Here is a 20,216-nt window from a genome sequence, read left to right as displayed (position 1 = left end):
TTGAATTCTTTAACAAAAAAAGTCTAGTGACATTTTGCAAAGGTTAGACTAGTTCTTTTTTTAATACAAACATCACCATAATGGAACAGGTTAATGGGCACCTCAATTACTGATTATCATAGATAAGGGCCCTGAGTTTACCACAGGGTGGCTCCCTTGTTAGACGATGCATCAGTGACCTCTTTGAGATGGCATGGCTCGGCACGAGCATGGCAACAAGAATTTGTAATCTTTTGTGGTTTGTCAATATAATCTACTCCACCTTATGAATGTTGCAAAAAGAAAAAAAAAACATCGAGAAAAAAATGAAAATATGCCATCATGATGAAATATCCCTCGTGGCAATTGTTGGTCACTCATATTTTTCATGAAGGCAATGTTCCTGTTGTCATTGCATGATTCTACAATTTGGATTTGTACAATGTGCTTGCAAATTGTACTCATGACGTAGGACTATATCAAGGGCTAAGTCAAAACACTCATGACCAGGACTCTGTCTACTGCCAAGGGTACAATCTCTTCAAAAATGAGTTATGTAATGGGCACCAAGCCAATACTTAAGGCACTACTTACAATTTATACAAAAAACAAATGGTACTTACATTCGTGTCATTGTGCAATTATGCATTATATAATGTTTGACTATACGGTATGGGCATTCATACAACGTACAAATACGTCCATGTGTGTGTGTGTGTGTGTGTGTGTGTGAGAGAGAGAGAGAGAGAGAGAGAGAGAGAGGAGGAGGAGGAGAAGTAGAAGAATAAAAAATTTGGTGTGGTAGGAACAATTCCAAGAGACCTAAAAGCTCTATCCAATGAGTCTTGAACTCAAGATCTCATATAAAAGAGAATGTGAGAGAGATGTAGCTAGTTACTCCTTCCACCATTATATTGTATTGGTAGATACATGCAAATCATGTGTGTGACGTCCTCATGAGTCTCCACGTTGTCCAGATCTGGAACACGTACCATTTCCTTTACCATAATTGAAGGTTGTAGATGCACTTTAGAGATTGGAACATCTATATCTATATCTAACTATTTATACTATATATAATGCAGCTTAGAATTTTCAAGGAAGGAGAGACCCTCCACCTATCACGCACTGCTTCACTTCAAAGAAAACCTTACAAAATGTCAACAAATTTGGGCACTTTGCCAATGATTTCCCCTTGAGGTCTAAATTGAACTCTAAGCCCATAGCCTACGCCTCCAGTTTAGGGGAGGTTAATCATGTTCCTGTCAAGGAGACAACAATGGAAGAAAGTGAGAAACAGGTAAAGAGTTGCAAAGGAACAAGAATAGGGGAGGAGAAAGAGGCTATGGTTTGTGACAATGAAATCACCAAATTGAAAGTGAAAACTGGTGAGGTGCAGAGCTGCACACTGCAAACCCTCAAACGCCCCTGCAAGGAAACTCCATCTGTTCTTCCTGCAACTTCAAAGAAAACCTTACAAAATGTCTCATATATCGAAAGTTTTGAATCTTGGAATATGTGAACCTTTTCAGCCTTCAGTTTTTAACCTTTCAAAATAAAACAAATGAAAGGGTCACGGTGGCTTTCTAAAAAAAATAAGAAAGTGCTAAATTCATTAGGTTGAGTTTAACTGAAATTAGTGTTCAGAAAAGGATTGCCTCAATTTAGCCTTGAGCTAGCTAAAAATTGAGACTAGCCGATTGGAAACCACGATAAAAGGTAGAAAAACAATGAAATATGTGAGAAAATAGTTCAAAAATCTTGCAAATTTTAAATTTATGCTAATATTTTTGGTTCGTTTCTTATCTTGTAAATTTTAAATTTATGCTAGTATTTTCGGTTCGTTTCTTTGTGAGGAAAAAAATCGGCTGATAATTACTTAATAAAAAATACTTTCTTGAATATTGACTAGAATAAATATACAGAATACAAAAAAAGTCAAGCCATGTGAAGCTATATAATAAAATGTGAAATAAAAAAAATTCATTAATATGTGTGCGTATCCATAGAATTTAATAGAATTATGCAAGGTGAGTTTCACTTTAATATTCTAAAACAATAGAATACAAGAAAGGTCAAGACATGTTAAGATGTGAAATGAAAGGTGAAATAACATATTTATTTATTATTTAAAAAGTGAAGTAACATTTAAGGTAAGTTTCACTCATCTCACTAGTTGAAAACATTGAAAGTATGCCTAGTCCATCTCTCCTCTAAGACTTCCTTTAGAAAGCCAAAAAAAGGTTTGACTCTACTTTTCAAAGACTTCACTTTTCCTTTTAAAAGCCAACTGAAGGGTGACTCAATTTACTTTTGGAAAGCCAATGGCTATACAATTTTAAAATTTAAGAAATTGTCCATAGGTATACTAGCAAAATTTGACCCCCTTTACTTTAAGGCAAACTTGGAGCTAGGATTTTTTAATTAATACACTAAATCCCAATTTTAATCGAACATTGATTTCAAACCCCAAAATGAAAGGATATGTGTGTGTGTGTGTGTGAGAGAGAGAGAGAGAGAGAGGGAGAGAGGTTTCAAAGAGAGTGCCAAATTTTTTTTCTTGATCAAAATAGTCTTGAAGTAAATCTATACATATACGATATATAATGGAGTTTAAATTTTCCAAGCAAGGAGAGGCCCTCCATATGTCATCCATTGCAGCTTACACAAACATCCATGTTTGAAAGTTCATGAAATAACTGTAGCTCGATGACCTTGATGCTTGAAGGTCTCAGTCCAATCTCAACCTGCAACAGCTGCTCATGCATGCGTTCACATTCATGCTATGTGTATGTGGTGTGTTCATGTGTGTGTGTGTGTGTGTGTGTGTGTGTGTGTGTGAGAGAGAGAGAGAGAGAGAGAGAGAGAGAGAAGCAATGTGATTGGCCGTTGGCTATATGTGTGCATGAGACTTGAATCTCAACATATAGTGTGACTGCGCATTGGTGGTGTGTGTGTGAAAGAGTCCAATCTAGCTGAGCGAGCCGTACGTGCATAGAGAGAGAGAGAGAGAGAGAGAGAGAGAGAGAGAGAGAGAGATCAACTAGCTACAATGTTCTCTCTGTATGTGTATACTTTGTGTGTATATGTGTATGTGTGTGTGAGAGAGAGAGAACCTGATATCACAGCTGTATATTGCCTATGCACATGTGTGTGTGTGTGTGTGTGTGTGTGTGTGAGAGAGAGAGAGAGAGAGAGAGAGAGAGAGAGAGAGAGAGAGAGCAGTTGGTCCCACAGAAAATCGCACACAAAGGCGATTAAACCCAAGCTGACAAATCCATGACAGGGAGAAAATCTAGGGTGGGTGCTGATCAATTTCAAGCTGACGATGACGAAAGGTGGAGTAAATTGTGGACTATGTTTAAGGTTTTTCGTCTAAATTTCTTTGAACTTTGTAGGCTTTCTCAACTTCAAATTAAAATTTAAAGGTAAAATCTCAAAATTTCTTGGTGGGATTACATTAGGCCTAGGTTTTTCTCTATGAACTTTGTAGCCATTCTCACCTTTAAATTAGAACTAGTATGTGACTCGTGCATTGCTGCGGTCAAGACGGAGTATCATTCAATTTTGGGTAGGCCCCCCTCCCCCTTTCTTCAAAGGGATAACATGTGTTAGTATTCTTTTTGCATCCAATTCAAGGTAGTGACAACCATATCTTAAATGCCTTCTTATGTGCAATAAGGTTTATGGTATCAACTTAAATCACATTGACTTTGTGTAACAACAGAAAGTGCATAGAGAATTGAATCAATGTAACAACTATAGAACGTAAACTTAAAAGACTGCACATTTGGGGGAGGGAGAGAGAGAGAGAGAGAGAGGGAGGGAGCGAGGGAGAGAAAAACTAAAAGAAAAAAAACAATCCACTTCCATTATTGTAAGTAGTCTTTGCAAGCATAACGTAATATTCGTCTCTAAACAAAAAGTTTTCTGAAAGCCGCTAAGATTTAACTAACAAAACAGGTGCAACTTCAAAACGACAACCTTCGAGATGTTGTATTTGGTACTCATAGAACCCATGGATCCACACAACAAATGCTCCTACCAAAATGATGACGGATCTCATGCAATGTGTAATGGAATTTGCCTATTCAATTTGAGAGTAGCGGAATTTAATGAGAGTACTTTCAAGAAATGATTTTGTGAGCATAGCGGGTAGACATAATTGAAGATAGCAACATAATTATAGCAATTAGTTAACTTGGCATGGACAATACTTTTGCAAGAGAGAGAATTTAGAGAACATGACAACAGTTGAGGACCGGATTTATGTGGAGACGGTCCCCCCTCCAATAGGCATTTGTATTATGATTTCTCCCATAAAGAGAGACTTGTTACAATACATTCTTTGTGTTCCTTGTGACCTAGGTGAAGCAATGAAGATGGAAAGCTTCATGCATCACCATCATAGCATAACCTAAACTTGAAGAAAGCTTTAACTATACCAAGCCTCAGTCCCAAGACCTCAAACACCTCGATGGTGGAGAGAGCTAGCAGGGAATGAGGGTAGGGAAGAGGAAGAAGAAACATTTCATACGAGAAAGAGCTAGTTCCTCACTTATCATAACTCTTGTTCTAGCATACATAATAGCATAGTAATGAAGAAGAAATAGATGGCAAGCTCAAGCATTGAAGCATAGCTCTTGGATGGATTTGCACTCCATAGCCAAGAGTGTTGGTGTAGGCTCTCAACCTCTACTTGCTTGGAGAAGGAGAGGGAGTTCTTGCACTTTTCATAGTACACAATGAGAGTGTTTGTGAGTGTGTGTAGGTGAGTATACCCCCTAAGCACCCCCCTAGATTGCTTGGGTCGACCCCCCCTTGTAGCTCATGCTTGAATCTCATTGGACCCCTCCAGGCCTAGCCAATCACAAGCAGGAGCCATTACAAGCAACATGGGTAGCCTTGGGACAAGTGTCCCCCTTTCCCCTTTGAGAGAGAGGACTTGATAAATGCAAAATCAATTAATTAAATATCCTAAATTATCATTGGACCCCTTGGGTGGCCAACCAATAGGCTTCAGGCACACCATGAGGGCAACATGGGGAGGAACTTGACAAGTGTCCTTGCTGCCTCTTCAAGCTGGGGCTTCCCTTGTGTGTGTGTGTGTGTGTGTGTGTGTTCTCTCTCATCTCCCCCCCCCTTGTAGGCTCGCCCCCCTCCTTGTAGGGATATTTTTGACTTTGGATAAGCAAGCCCCTTAGTCATCAAGCATGACTAAGCACTTGAAGTAGGGGGTGTTCCCACAAGCATCTCAGGCAAGCTTCTCAAGGCACCTCAAGCACCTTAATCATGCACCAAGTCAAGCACCTCAAGCATGGAGCCAGTTAAGCACCTCAAGCATCTTAACAAGCACCTCAAGCATGACAAGCACCTCAAGCAGGACAAGCACCTCAAGCACGACAAGCACCTTGAGCTTGGGCCGGGTTCCCACCTCAAGCTTAGCCCTAGCCCACCTAAGGTCAAAGGACTTTTACACACATTATTGGAGGTCTTCAATGAAGCTAACCCTAAGGTCTTATGCTCCATTGGTTAGCCTTGCTCTTGATAGAACATCTCCCATTTGGGCCCCTTTACTATTGGCCCCGTGTTGAGATAGATCTATAAGCACATATCTATATCTTAACACTTGTTCCCATTTATTCTCCCACATTAAGTGATCAATTTAATATGAGAAAATCATTTGGGTTGGTTAGATATTAGATTTTATGACACAATGTGTACAATATGATCCTCCAATTTTCAAACCTATCCCTATAAGAGTATTCTGCATTGGCCGGCACAAGCGATCTGCGAGCTCCCGAACTCGTATGCGAGCTGAACCGGCATTATGATTCAAAGCCATACTGATGTGAAAGTATGCTTGTAGTGCACCAAAAAACTCATGCACTTCCATTAAAATGTTGTCACGATAATAGTGATTCCTGCAAGCCAACAGGTTAAGTACAATAAGCTCAATAAGCAACCAAAACATTAAAAAACATTGTGCTTCATTGATGTTCCTTACCTAACAACTTCAAAGCTCTCAACCATATGTACTACATCGTGCGTAGTGAGTGGGCCTCTCCAACTAGGTGGATCTTCATGAGAAAATTGTCAGTTTGAACACCAACCTAAATTTTTTACAAAGGATATACTTAGATGTTACCATAGATAAGAAATGGTGGATGATGAAGCAGCAAGATAAATGTAGATAGTCTCCAATGCCTTCTTTGACGTGGCATCTATAAATAGAACATTTCAACCCCTTCCAAGAAACATATTTTCATGACCATTGAAGCGTATAGAGAATTGAATCAACATGCTAACTATAGTATGTGAACCATATGCTCGTGCGAACCAAAAGAGCACAGTATTAATACCACTATAACTTTTGAATCTGTGTCAAAATCTTAGCTCTCAATCACTCAAACATGCAGTAAGAGCTGCACAACTAGTCGTTTTTATGTATACATAAGCCATAAAAGTTCAACATTCCCACACAATGATGAGAAAACATGAAAAATATCGCACATATGTAACAACTTAAAATAGAAGGCAACACTTAGTTTTAATATTTTGATGTCTTTTTTGGAAATAAATAACTTCAAATGCAATACCAATAAACCTTCAACACGGAAAGATTTTATTCATAATTTACATTGTCCACTCCATACAAAACGTCAAAACTCTTAGGAAACAAACATAATAATTAGCGGCAAATGATGCCTTGGTGGAGTTTCAAATGGCACTATATAATAACTATAATAATGTCCAAATTCCCTACAATTATCATACAACATAATAAGGGCCAAATGGTCCCTAATTTTCAAATCAAAGGCTTTTATAGGAGGAAGTTTGTTGTTTGCAAAACGAAAACAAACTTGAGGCATGTGCATATGCATCAATACAATAAAACATCTAGTTGAAGTGGTTTGATGTCATGACCCCAGTGTGAAGTTGTCTACAATGGGTCTCATTACGTCAAACTAATAATGGGGTCTAGAAAGTGCTTCCGAATTATTTGAGAGTGCAAAAAGTGAATCAAATCTAAAGGAGCAAGAGAATTCCTACTTGTAAACCTAAAGATAACTTTCACAATGAAATTTAGGTAGTGGAAAAGTATCCTGGAATCTATCGAGCTTCCAAGTATTTCATTTTAACGTTTGAAGCTCACATAGCTAAACATAGTTGTAGTGACAGGAACTCTTTTCTAACGACATGCTACCTTATGTCCCCAAGCCACAAAGACAATACTTCATAACGTTTTGACACAAATATCTCTCAACCAAGGTCTCAAAACTTAATTTAAGTATGATCTATGGCTTCATGCAGTGTAGATCAAGCAACACAAGCATAAAACCAAATGAAATAACATGTTCATTAATTTACCCTACCAACGTAGTTCAAAGCAAGGTATGCTTTAGTACATCAAGACAGTGAATCCAATTAGCACACAAAAGTACATGCTTCAATTATTTCTAGTAGCCAAGGTTGAACGTTGCTATATGACACTCACATTAGAAGCTCGATCCATCTTTGTCATCAATGCATTCAATCGATTCAGGTGGACAGTGATCTGTGTCACCTCTCCTTCTAGAGCAAGGACCTGGTTCTTAAGTGCATCAATTTGGATTCCGATTTCCCTATTGGGCATGTTTGAGTTTTGCATTGATTCAAATTGTTGTTTCATGCGCGCTAACATGTCGAATTGGTTCTCCTTAATGTGGGTCATTTCACCATTGCAGCGTTGTGCACATAGACGCACCTCATTACGAAGGTCTACAATTTGTTGGCCATTGGCTTGTTGAGCCACCTCCAAAAGTGCTTACAAGTGTCTTTCAAAGTCCAACTGCTTGGACTCACTACGGGCAAAGAAGTCCCGTAATGCAGCCATGAGTTGGTCGTTCCCATCATTTACCATAGGATCAACAGAAGAGGATCCCACACATCGAGCATTTCTCTTTGCCACTTGAAACCTTGGAGGAGTGGACTCGATACCATCAGACTCGGTCTCAACAATGGTATTGTTATTAGTGTTTCTATAGATGTACCATTAAAAAGTACATCACAATGCATATAAAGCTGAATTATGTGTTAACTACCACGAAGGTGGAAATGCCTTGCACAATATTACAAACATAACATCTTATCTTACCAAAAAAACATGATCTACACAAAGCAAAAGAGGTGCAAGTTTAGGAAAAGGCACAGAGAGACTTTAGAATTTTTCTCACACTTCCTAGTAGCATGCATGATTTTTCTCTCTTCCTTATCGCACCTCTCTCTCTCTCTCTCTCTCTCTCTCTCTCTCTCTCAACATAGCAACCTATCCTCTCACAAATGTGAGGATTGTTGTGCTCAAACCAAAATCTCTAAGATATGAATCTAATATCTTGGATCCCTCGAACTCAAATTGCAAGTCAAAATCTCTATTGCATAGAGTAAGAAAAGTCATAATAAACATCAAGACATTAAAAAATGTATCCAGATATTCAAAGACCATTGCTTAAAATGTATCACAAACATGGCAAAGTTGTTGATATGTTTGTCATAGAAACAAACTCATTCAAGGGCACTAATGTACCACAAATGATCTAAGGGGCACTATCAACATAGCTTGCTTCATCATGCAATTGGCAATTGGCTCGGAGTTTCTCCATTTCTAAATTAAGCACTGTTTTTTCATCCCAAGGTTGATTATCTCCTGGATTAACAAATGAAAGTAGTGAAAAAGGGAGACTTTTTTTGAAATAATACAATCCAGTAATTTACACGTACCAATTATTGCAGCTATGTATGGAACTGCCAAACATGCAAGTTGTTTAGCAAGTAGATTTGGTAGATCAACTCAAAGAACCTAGAACTTTGGAGGTACGCCCAATCATTGGGAAGGGAGTATCCTTCATATCTAGCAAACCATTGAGCATCATCTTCATCTTGGGAAGACACACACTCCTTCCTGTCCGAGTAGACACCGTACTCAATGTCGGAGGAGTATGCCAAAATATGCAATATAAAAAAATGGAAGGTGGCAACTTCCTAAGGTTCGCAACACAAAAAGAAACAAAAAAATTCCATGAATCTTACTTTATGCCAAGAGAATTCCCGATTTCATGCACACAACACCTAGTCTTGTAGTGCTTGCAAATGGTCCTAAATTTTTTTTCGTGTGGCAAAGGTGCACACCAAGAACGTGGCTCTGCTTAAACAAAAAATAAAAAAGCAAGGTCTCAAAAGGAACACAATAAGTCTCCACATAATACAATTGTCCATGAGTGAAGACCGGTGTCACCAAGTATAGGCTCAGCACGGCAATGCTTTGGCCCTGTGAATTATTTATTGTCATACCAAAAACCAATCTCATTGGAAATTTTCTTTGTCTAAGAATAAATGGCAAATCGGTGGCATAATGCACAAAACATATTCGAGGGATGAAAACCCTGGTCCCAACCCGTGTACCTGTAATAATTTCTGCCTCTAAAACTCTAGCGTGAAATGCCTTGCACACCAAGCCTGTCCCATTACATAGACCTTGACTTGGGTCAAGGTTTCGTAGTAGAATTATTGGGGCATTCATCTTTCACTCCAAGCAATGTGCTGGAAATCCACCAGCCATATTTTGCCCTTTTAAAAACTCCATAGAGTATAAGAATGAATCTTGCATCGAATTTTTCATCATAGAGTCAGCACTAAAGTATTGCACAACATCACCTTTCATTGCATACAGGGCCTTAGCATTGAGAATATCAACATTTGAGTTTTTGGGAGCAAGGATTGATCGCTCTTTGAAGTATTCTGCATGGCCCACATCTTGATCCAATTCTGAATAAATGCAACCTATCAATACATCTAATGAAGATGAAGAAAGCACCATGCGATGGGGAATTACCATCTTCTGTTCATCACCACTTGTCAAAGTCCCATTTCCTACATCCATAAGCCATTCTCTATAGGCAGAATTTGCAACATCACCATCTCGCACACACATGTTATGTGTCAATTTAAGGATCTTCACAAGATTTCATAAGTGTGATCGACAAAGTGTAGCATCAACAATGTCTGCAAGTGCTCCCTTGAACACCACTCGTAAGGTTTGCCTAAAATCTCCCCCAAGAAGTAACACTTTTCCACCGAGTGGCCTTCTTGAGCACATGATATCTTGCAAAGACCTATCCAAAGCCTCAAAGGCATATCGATGCATCATAGGTGCTTCAACCCACAGAATCAACTTGCATAGTCTAAGCAGTTCAACAAGCTGACCTTGAACAGGGATATTGCATGTGCTACAATTATCGAGTTCCAAGGGTATCTAGAACCTGGAATGTGCAGTGCGTCCATTCCGTAGTAGCAATGCTAAAATCCTAGAAGACGCTGTGGCTAATGCAACTCCTCCTTTTCCACGTATGCATGACAACATACAATTGTAGAAATAAGTTTTTCCAATCCCTGCAGGCCCATCTATGAAAAAAATAGCCCCACCATCAACAGTAAATCCATGCAAAACTGTCTCAAAAGAAATCCTTTGATCTTCATTTAAAGTCCGCTCCATTGCATGTGACATAGATAGCTCTTGTGTGGTATCAAAGCAATGTTCTTGGAAAAGCAAGTTGTTTTCATTACGTGTCACAAAGCACTCATCAGACATTGGAATTCCAGGATATTCTGTTAAACTTCGCCCAAATGTACCAAGAATGTTATGCAAATCTCTCAACGCATATCCTTCAGCAACCTGTGCACATCCATCTAAGGACTCATATCGCGACTCCAATATGTGTTGATAGTCCTCATACAAAAAATGTAAAAATATTTCCCATAAGAGATGAGGGGAGGAGGGCTCACAAAACAATAGAATGGTCACAAACAAATGTCTCAACTGCAAGCCTGTATGTGTACTTCAAGCTTCCTCCATGCAGCCAAACCATTCCCCATAATCCTCCAAGATACCTCTTGCAATGCATGCTGCCTTGAATGTTGGGAACAATACCAAATTTACAGTACGCAAATCCTCAAATAGTCAAAACAAAACATACATAATATCATTCACCTGCAGAGGGTTCCACAAAATACATCCGCCCAATAGGGTCCCACGACATCTCTTCGTCTATTTTTTGGAACCAAATCCACACCCACTTTTGAGGAAAATCAATGTACAAAGTTTTGTTTGCATTAGGATTCTCCAAGTTGCATGTGAACCACTCTGTCAAAGTGGTCTTCTCTGCACCCTCTCTTTGCAAGACATCATTAAGGTTGTCATTAGCTCGAAATGTCACCATTTGACCACCTGGAACATGCATGCTCAATCTCTGGACAACTGGGGAATCTTTATGAAAAGGGAATTAAAAAATTCTCTAGCAAGCCTTAAATGCGGATACATAGCAGCCATCTGTATACATGTTTATCTCATCAACATTCTTTTGCATCCTGTACTGACGTATGGAATCTTACAATTGCCCTGTGAGATGCCCCTTGTAGATGTACTTGTAGACATAGTTGACATCTGAAATTCTAGAGCATACCTCAACATTGATATGTGCATTAAATAGTGTTGACAAAATAAGATTATATGGCACACCTATTGATTATCGATAGTAGAACCCTTGACATTGGTGGTGAAGCCATTGTTTTGACGTGCATAAATGGGTAGCCATTATTATCCATGCTTGTTTGCTCACAAAACGGATGTGGATATTTTCTAATACAATGCCCATCAACCATGCAAGGTGACGAACTGTTGAACCCACCACATGGACCATGAATGTTACAACTAACTATGTTATCATGCAACATTGGAAATTGATTTTTATATGGCAACTCTGCACAAACCATCTTGTCATAGTCAAATATGATTGAGGCTTACATCGAGGATTTAGAATCAATAATGTATGAGAATGTGGCAAGCCTCTCTTTTGGAACTCCACGACAGACATGTAAGTCACCACTTTCCCAAATATATCTTTCTTCAGGATGTACTTCATCATGCTTGAGTGTTTTAGGAAGAAAACCCTGGTGTTTACGTCTGGTCGATCGATGGAAACCTATCCTGGAAGAAATGCCTCATTTATTTTTGGCCATTTAGGGTTACATATGAATGTGATAAATAGGTATGGCTTTCCCTTTTGGATGGACAATTGCCATTGCATCTTGATATAGTTGGTACATGTGCTGAGGACTGCCTATAAAAGATGAGGGTAAGACAATTCTTCGACCCGCAGACTGTCCAAGACAACACACTCTCAGAAAAATGCACCATGTCAGCCAAGGCTGCATACAATTCTGCCCTTAACGTCTGCTGATTTTCCACAAACCCATGCAAGGCGACACTCTTCGATGGCACAATACGCATCGACCATAAATTGCTAAAATAAACGATCCCCACAAAGCAAGCATGATTCTGTATCAACACGAACTTGTAGCGCATTGTGTATTGTAGTGGTCGAAAAAACCCAGTTCAACGTAATCCCACCTACCAAAGTTTTAGATTTATCTTTGGTTCATTGCTAAAGATTGATGTAAAGAAAAAGCTTTATAGAGCTTTCATTTTGTAAGATAATACTATGATAGACTCGACCAGAACATTGACAATGACTACGGCGAGACCATTTTATCTTGGTGTCTCTCCTCCCTCCTCTCCCTTTTCTTCCTCCCTTTTTCTTATCATGGGGTAAGAATCGCTCGCTTAATTTGTTAATCGCAAGTGTTGGCTATGAGGGTGCATAAAAAACCCGGTTTGACGTAATCGCACCCGACAAATTTTGGTATCACTGCTAAAAAATCTAATTTAAAAATTATCAGGATGACTGTGAGAACGAAAAAACCGAAATATATCATAATCCCACCTAACAAATTTTTAGATTTACCTTTGGTTCATAGCCATAGTAGGGTGATGTTATAAAGAAAAAGGTTCACAGGGCTTTCATTTTGTAAGATAATAATGTGATAGATTGAACCACAACATTGAGAGTGCAAGTGACACCATTTCCACCACCACCATATCAAAGGCCTTTTGGGAAGAAGCGTTGTCTATGAGGGTGTGCGAAAAATCCGGTTTGATGTAAGCGCACCTGACAAATTTTTATATTTACTTCTAAAAAAAGTAATTTTGAAATTGTCATTATGACCGTCAACAGGGCTAGAAAAATACATTTTTCCTAATCAAAGAAAATAAGGGAAAACTTGAAATGCTACCGGTTTTCAGGTCAAAATTTGAAGCTTTTGCCGGTATTTACACTAAAACTTGTGTAAATTTGCGGGTGTTCTTCGAGGCAAGCTCAAAATCTAACCGCGATTCTATGATTTTAGCCGGTTAATCCAATGTACCCCAATACATTTTTCCTAACCAAAGAAAATAAGAGCAAACTTGAAATGCTCCCGGTTTTTAGGTCAAAATTTGAAGCTTTTGCCGGTTTTAGTGTGTTTTCTTCAAGGCAAGCTCAAAATCTAACTGGGATTTTATGATTTTAGCCGGTTAAAATACATTGTACCTCGGTTTTTTTCTAACAATGACCATGAGAACACCTAATGGTGATTGCACATGTGGAATGCAAACGAAGGAATTTTTTTTTAGCATAAAAACGTTCAAATGTAGCTGATGTAGCCGAGGTTGTCGTTTGCCGCTTGTAATGCGCTCACCTGCATCTCCCCGTCCTCGTCACTTGCCTTTGCCTCCAACCGACCGCTCATTTAATTCACCGACTGCTTACCTTCTCCACCCAAGGGTTGCTCGCTCCGACGGTGGATCTCCTCGGCTTGTTGGCTTGCCGAGAAATGAGCGCCTATCTCCTCAATTTGCTGAAATGCTATCAGTTTTAGGTCAAATTTGAAGCTTTTACCGGTATTTACACTAAAACTTGTGTAAATTTGCGGGTGTTCTTCAAGGCAAGCTCAATATCTAACCGGGATTCTATGATTTTAGCTGGTTAAAATTCAATGCACCCTAATACATTTTTCCTAACCAAAGAAAATAAGGGCAAACTTGAAATGCTACCAATTTTTAGGTCAAAATTTGAAGCTTTTGCCGGTATTTACACTAAAACTCGTGTAAATTTGTGGGTTTTCTTCCAGGCAAGCTCAAAATCTAACCGTGATTTTATGATTTTAATCGGTCAAAATGCACCGTATCCCGGTTTTTTTCTAACAATGACCGTGAGAACACCTAACAATGATTGCACATGCGGAATGCAAAAGAAGGAAAGTTTTTTCAACATAAAAACTTTCAAATGTAGCCAATGTAGTGGAGGTTGCCGTTTGCCGCTTGCAATCCGCTCACCCACGTCTCCCCACCCTTGTCACTTGCCTTCACTTCCCACGGACCGCTCGCTTAATTCACTGAGACCTCTTGCCTTCTTCGCCCAAGGGTTGCTTGCTCCCACATTGGATCTCTTTGACTCATTGGCTTGCCAAGAAATGATCGCCTATCTCCCCGATTTGCTGGCCTGTTGTTAAGAGGCTCGATTGGCGTGTGGAATGGCAAGGAGCCCTCTCTCTCTCTCCCTCTCTCTCTCTCTCTCTCTCTCTCTCTCTTATGGAAACTCTCTCACGATTCAGTTCCATGCTCCCACTATCCCACATAGGCACTCGCTCAATACTGCAAGGCTTTGATTTTTCACTCTCGCAAAAACGCAGCCACTCAGTAGCTCTCTTTCTCTCAAACTCTCAGGCTCATAAACTGAAGGTGGTCGATAGGAAATGGAAGCCGGGCTTTCTCTCTGTGTGTGTGTGTGTGTGTGTCTCTCTCTCTCTCTCTCTCAATCGAATCAAGTCTCTCTCTCTCTCTCTCTCTCTCTCTCTCTCTCTCTCTCTCACGCAGTTGGAGTCTGGACTCTAGAGGCCAATCAAATCTCTCTCTCCAGACTCTCTCACACACAGTGACGCATAGTTGGCGTTTCTCTCTCTCAAGTCTCGTTCACACGCACAGTTGGCATTCTGTAGGATTCCGTGCAACTGCAATAGAAGCCTAATCATCATTCTCTCTCTCCCATTCTCTCATACATGTAGCCTAGTCATCATTCTCTCTCTCTCTCCAGTCTCTCTCACACCCAATGTTGTGGATAGGAGACTTAAATGATCCTGTGTGTGTGTGCGTGCAAAGTGCAACAGAAGCCAACCCCACACCAGTAGTGACACACACTACTGCGCATGGGGACACACTGCTGCGCTGCCAATTGAAGGACATGAGCCTGTAGTGTGCACACCCCCACACCCGTAGTCATTGTGACCCCCGCCCCCCCTTCCCCTATGCACGAGGATACACTGCTGCGTTGCCGCCTGAAGGTCCTGAGCCCGTAGTGTCACACACACACACACACACACACACACACACACACACACACACACACACACACACACACACACATGCATGAGGACACAATGCACAACACTTGCACGGCCAGTATCTTCTATACTTATATGAAGTGACTTGCAGATTGGCCGCTGCAGTATTGTGTGTGTATATATATATATATATATATATATAGAGAGAGAGAGAGAGAGAGAGAGAGACAGAGAGAGAGAGAGAGAGAGGAGCGTCTGGACTCTGGAGTCGACTAAACTCTCACTATGCACGTACACTAGGTCGAGGTCATCGCAAGGTACTTATGTACAGACTGAACGCTAGCAATATTATACCGAGAGAGAGAGAGAGAGAGAGAGAGAGAGAGAGAGAGAGAGAGAGAGAGAGAGAAAGAAGTGTATGGACTCTGGAGTCGATCGGACTCTCACTGCACACGTACACTAGGTCAAGGTCATCGCAAGGGTCATCAAGGTTGTCGGAGAGCATTGATGGTGTGGGCTCTTCTTGGAGAAGAAACATGAGAGGACAAGGGAGCACGACACGTGGGTGTTCTCATTGGGCTCCAAATGTTTAAGCGGCTTCATATAAGTATAGATATATATGTAAATCTCAAAATTTGTAGGTGGGATTACATCAAACTAGATCTTTTTGAGAACTTGGATACATAGTGCGTTTTCCCAAAAACTTATAAAACCTACACATGAAAACTTTAATATTGAGATTTAATATATTCCAGTGTTTTGACACTAAATTTCTATAAACTTCGTGGTCTTCTCACCTTCAAATCAAATCTAGAATTGAAAATTTGGAGGTGGAATTACACTAAACCCAGTCTTCTTGCAAGCACTTGAAACTATAAACTTCATGGGTTCTCTCACCTTCCAATCTAGAACTCAAAAATTTTGTAGCTAAGATTATACTAAACCTAGCCTTTCTGCTAGCACTTAAATACGTAGTGCTCTTTTTCAAAAGCTTGGAAAACCTACATATGAGAAAAGTATACTTGAAGGTCATTACACGATTTTCTTAAAATTTTCCTTTAAAATTTGAAGGTTTTTACGTAATTTGTAGGTTGCCATCAAGGGCCCTTGAAGAATCTTACACAAAATTGAAATTTGAAAAACCAAATATGATAATTTTAGAGAAAAAATTACTATATTTGAAGGTTATTATATTTGAATTTCTCAGTTTGAGTATATATAATGATGATTGTATGCTTCACTTTTGATCTGTAATTCATCCTTGCTAATTTCTTTGAACTTTATAGGTTTGTCACCTCAAATATCTATCCTATATACGAAGGAGCTTAAAATTTTCAAGGAAGGAGATGGCCTCCACGTGTCACTCTGTGGTTCACTTAAAAAAAAAACTTTACAAAACATCTAATCTAAAATGAAAAAGTCAAGGGTAAGATTGTAAGAAATGACAAAACCTTACAAAACATCTTAATCTAAAATGCAAAAGTCAACGGTAATAAAATCCAAAAGTCAACGGTAAGAATCTAAGAGATGACAACCTTTTCAATTGTAAAGTCAAAAGATATTCTGTTCTACATAGAATAAATGCTCCATTTTGATTCTAAATAACAAAAAAGGGATAAGTTTAGTGAAGATTTTGCTTCTTGATGTGAATTTACTTTGTGAAGATATAACCAAAAAGGAATAATTTTAGTGAAAAACTTGCTATTAAATAAAAATATAATTTTAAAGATATATTTGGCTTTATCTTCTTAAGGAGTTTTTTTCAAGATCAATATTGATATTTTTTTAGAAATTTTGTGTATTTCTTTAAAGAGCTTGAGAAAAAAAAAAAAGCTGGCCTAACATCTACTTGGGGTTGTTTCGCTTTGAGGACATGCATGACATGCAAATGCAAAGGGTCGTTATCCATGTTATTGAGGGTGAGGGAGAGAGAGAGAGAGAGAGAGAGAGAGAGAGAGAGAGAGAGAGAGAGAGAGATAGATTTATTTTACCGTTGAGCTTGCATATCCTTCAGGTCCTTCAAATTTTCAAGATATTATTTTGTGACATTAGTGTATTTGTAAAAGGGTAGCTAAAGTTTTTCATCCATAGAAAATGGATTAAATGCCTAACAAAGATCAACCCTCACAATAGCACCCAAAATGGGTAGACGGATTGCCCAATTGATGGATCTTTTACCAATTCTTGGATATTTTGTTCTTTTGATTTTTAAGAGTTAATATGTGGGCCATGCAAATTTTTAAATATAAATTCTCCAAATTTTGGCAAGCAAGGGTGCCAATAAAAAATAAACTAGAGAGAGAGAGAGAGAGAGAGAGAGAGAGAGAGAGAGAGAGATGACAATTTTTTAGTGCCCAACAAATGACACAGGAGGAGAGAGAATGAGAGAACAAAATGTTAAAGGGTGTCGAAACAATCTAAAGAGACATTAAAAGTTATAGGACAATGTATCAACAAATAGCGATGGCCCCATGTGTGTCTCCCTTGACTATGCAATGTGCCCCCCCCCCCTAAGCCCTCAAGAACCTTTTGGCACCTGCCCTTTTTGTAGCCGAAATGGATTTCACTTTGTTGCTGTATCTACAATGCACATCTCCTTTTGATTAAGATGCACACCAAAAGTACTAATAATTTTAGAGATTATTAGTACTTTTGGTGTGCATCTTAATCAAAAGGAGATGTGCACCCAAGTAATGATGCAACAGCCCCAAATCTTTCATCTTGCACAAGTAGCATCCAAATTAGCCTTAAATTTAGCAATATGTCTCTCATTTGGTCCAGTGATCAGCAAATCATCAACATAAAGAACCACAATGAGAAGTACATCACCCTTACGCTTTACATACAATGTGCTTTTTGTTCGACTGTTACGAAGGCCTTGTTTGACCAAATGAGTGTCATCTTTCTCATACCAAGCACGAGGAGATTGCTTCAACCCATACAAAGCCTTGTTACATTTGCACACTTTGTCCTCTTGTCCTTTTATGACAAAACGCGAGGCTGCGTTACATAAACTTCCTCAAATATGTCACCATTCAGGAAAGCAGTAACAATGTCTGATTGATGTACATCCCAACCAAAATGAGCTGCCAATGCACATAGAAAACACACTGTAGTCATACGACAAGTGGGAGCAAAAGTCTCTTCATAATCTATGCCTTTTTGCTGTGCATAACCTTTTGAAACAAGTCGAGCCTTATGGCGATCGATCTCACCATCCGGCTTGCGTTTCAACTTGTAAACCCACTTTGTACCAATGGCCTTTTTGCCAGGAGGCAAATCACATAAAGTCCACGTGTCATTTTCTATAAGTGCATCATATTCTGATTGCATGGCAGCCATCCAATTTTCTGAATTCTGTGCTTCATCAAAAGAGAGAGGCTCCTCAACATCATGTAAGCTAGACACAGCCAAAGCATAAAAATCTGATGCATAAGATTCATGGCGAGAGCCTGAATGAGTATGACTAGACAAAGGTGCATCTAATTTACTGTCACGCAAAGTGTGCACCAGCCATTTTGGCATACCTCTAGCCTGCTCATTTTCAGCCCTTTCCTCATCAAGTACATCATGTAGATGTGCATCAGTAATAGGCTGATCTAGAACATTTTTAGAAACCCCCATACGTTGTACATTTGCCTCATTGGAACTTACATTCGTATTTCCACCATTGAAAAGAGGCAACAAAGTGTTATAAATGTCCTGTGAGCTTACATTACTGTCTCTAGTACATGACAGCAAGGGCTGAACAGAATCTTCCACAAACACAACATCCCGAGGAACCAGAATACGTTTTGTTTGCGGATGATACAACATGTAACCTTTGCTTTCAACACTATAACCAACAAAGATACATTTGATAGCCTTATCATCCAATTTTCTTCGCTGCACTTGTGGCATCAAAGCATATGCCAAATAGCCAAAAACACGCATGTGCTCAATAGAAGGCTTTCTATCGTGCCATGCTTCATATGGAGTAATAGACTACAAAGCTTTCGTAGGACACCTGTTAAGTACATAAGTGGCACACATGATGGTCTCAAGCTCAAAAGAATGCGGCAAAGCTTGACTTTTGACCATGCACAAATTGAAAATCTGAGCGGACCAAGCTTTACGAGCCTTCCCGGAAGCATTTGTCGACCTGCGAATGCTCGCCAAAGCTCACTGAAATCGGAGAAAGTGACCAGGTGTGTGCTGGAGCACCTGGCGAGTCAGCCTGGGAGGACGTGACCTACTCGGATACCCATTGTTGGAATTAGGGTTGCAGAGAAAAGCACACAACTTGGAGAAGACGAAGGAAGCTCAAGGCACACAATAGAGAGTGTGTTACTTAGTGTGCAATGGAAATATAGATAGACCTAGAGTGATGGGCGTATATACAATGCTCGGGTAAAAAAACCTCCTAAAGAGGGAAAAAATGCCCCGACGGTCCTAGTGTGTTCACACACATCACTACCACATGTATATGGTAACAAAGTTATTGTAGTAGGGATGCACTAGGAGCTGCTAAGGTATGGTTGTCAAAGAAAATGGGAATCTAAAAAAGAAATGAATTTTTTTGAAGATGTGCTAATATTTCCAGGAGGTTAGTAGGGCAGCCATTTCATACATTATCATGTCATTAAGAGGAATCCTACATGATATAATCTTCCTCTCTGGTGTATTCTACTACTTGGAACACACATACTCCGAACATACATACTCCATCTATTTTGCCAAAACACAATTAATCAGCCTCCCAGATTCTCTTGGAATACAACCATTTCAAAAGGAAACCCCCGCCTTTGGGCCTCGCTTTGCACCCATCTGGGCCAGGGAGCTTGAGCTCACAACATAACTCTCTGCAACGAGCAACATTAGGATGCTAGTTTTGGAAATAATACAAATGCCAGGTTGCCGCTTCTATTTATATTATCATAAAGCTATTAGGATGCTATTTTTTGAAAGTAGTACAACTCAGAGAGTTGTGGCTTCTCTTCATATTA

At 39.4% G+C, this 20,216-nt stretch overlaps 2 protein-coding genes across 2 annotated transcripts; both read right to left on the bottom strand.

The window, feature by feature from the left end:
- Positions 1-9,541: 9,541 nt before the first annotated feature.
- LOC147455769 (uncharacterized) lies at positions 9,542-9,949 on the bottom strand. The gene has a single exon (XM_086513756.1). The coding sequence runs from the start codon at positions 9,947-9,949 to the stop codon at positions 9,542-9,544; it is 408 nt and encodes a 135-aa protein (XP_086369882.1).
- A 321-nt stretch (positions 9,950-10,270) lies between these two features.
- Positions 10,271-11,255, bottom strand: LOC147455768 (uncharacterized). Its single transcript, XM_086513755.1, has 3 exons — positions 11,006-11,255; positions 10,824-10,924; positions 10,271-10,690 (listed from the first exon to the last, which is right to left on the bottom strand). The coding sequence occupies exons 1-3, from the start codon at positions 11,253-11,255 to the stop codon at positions 10,271-10,273; spliced, it is 771 nt and encodes a 256-aa protein (XP_086369881.1).
- Between the last annotated feature and the right edge of the window lie 8,961 nt (positions 11,256-20,216).

This window comes from Adiantum capillus-veneris, chromosome 6 (genome assembly GCF_014529385.1).
Source record: "Adiantum capillus-veneris isolate H3 chromosome 6, ASM1452938v2, whole genome shotgun sequence".
In the NCBI taxonomy this organism is placed as follows: domain Eukaryota; kingdom Viridiplantae; phylum Streptophyta; class Polypodiopsida; order Polypodiales; family Pteridaceae; genus Adiantum; species Adiantum capillus-veneris.
Note: the sequence above shows the minus strand (reverse complement) of the source record. Positions and strands in the feature narration are given on the sequence as shown.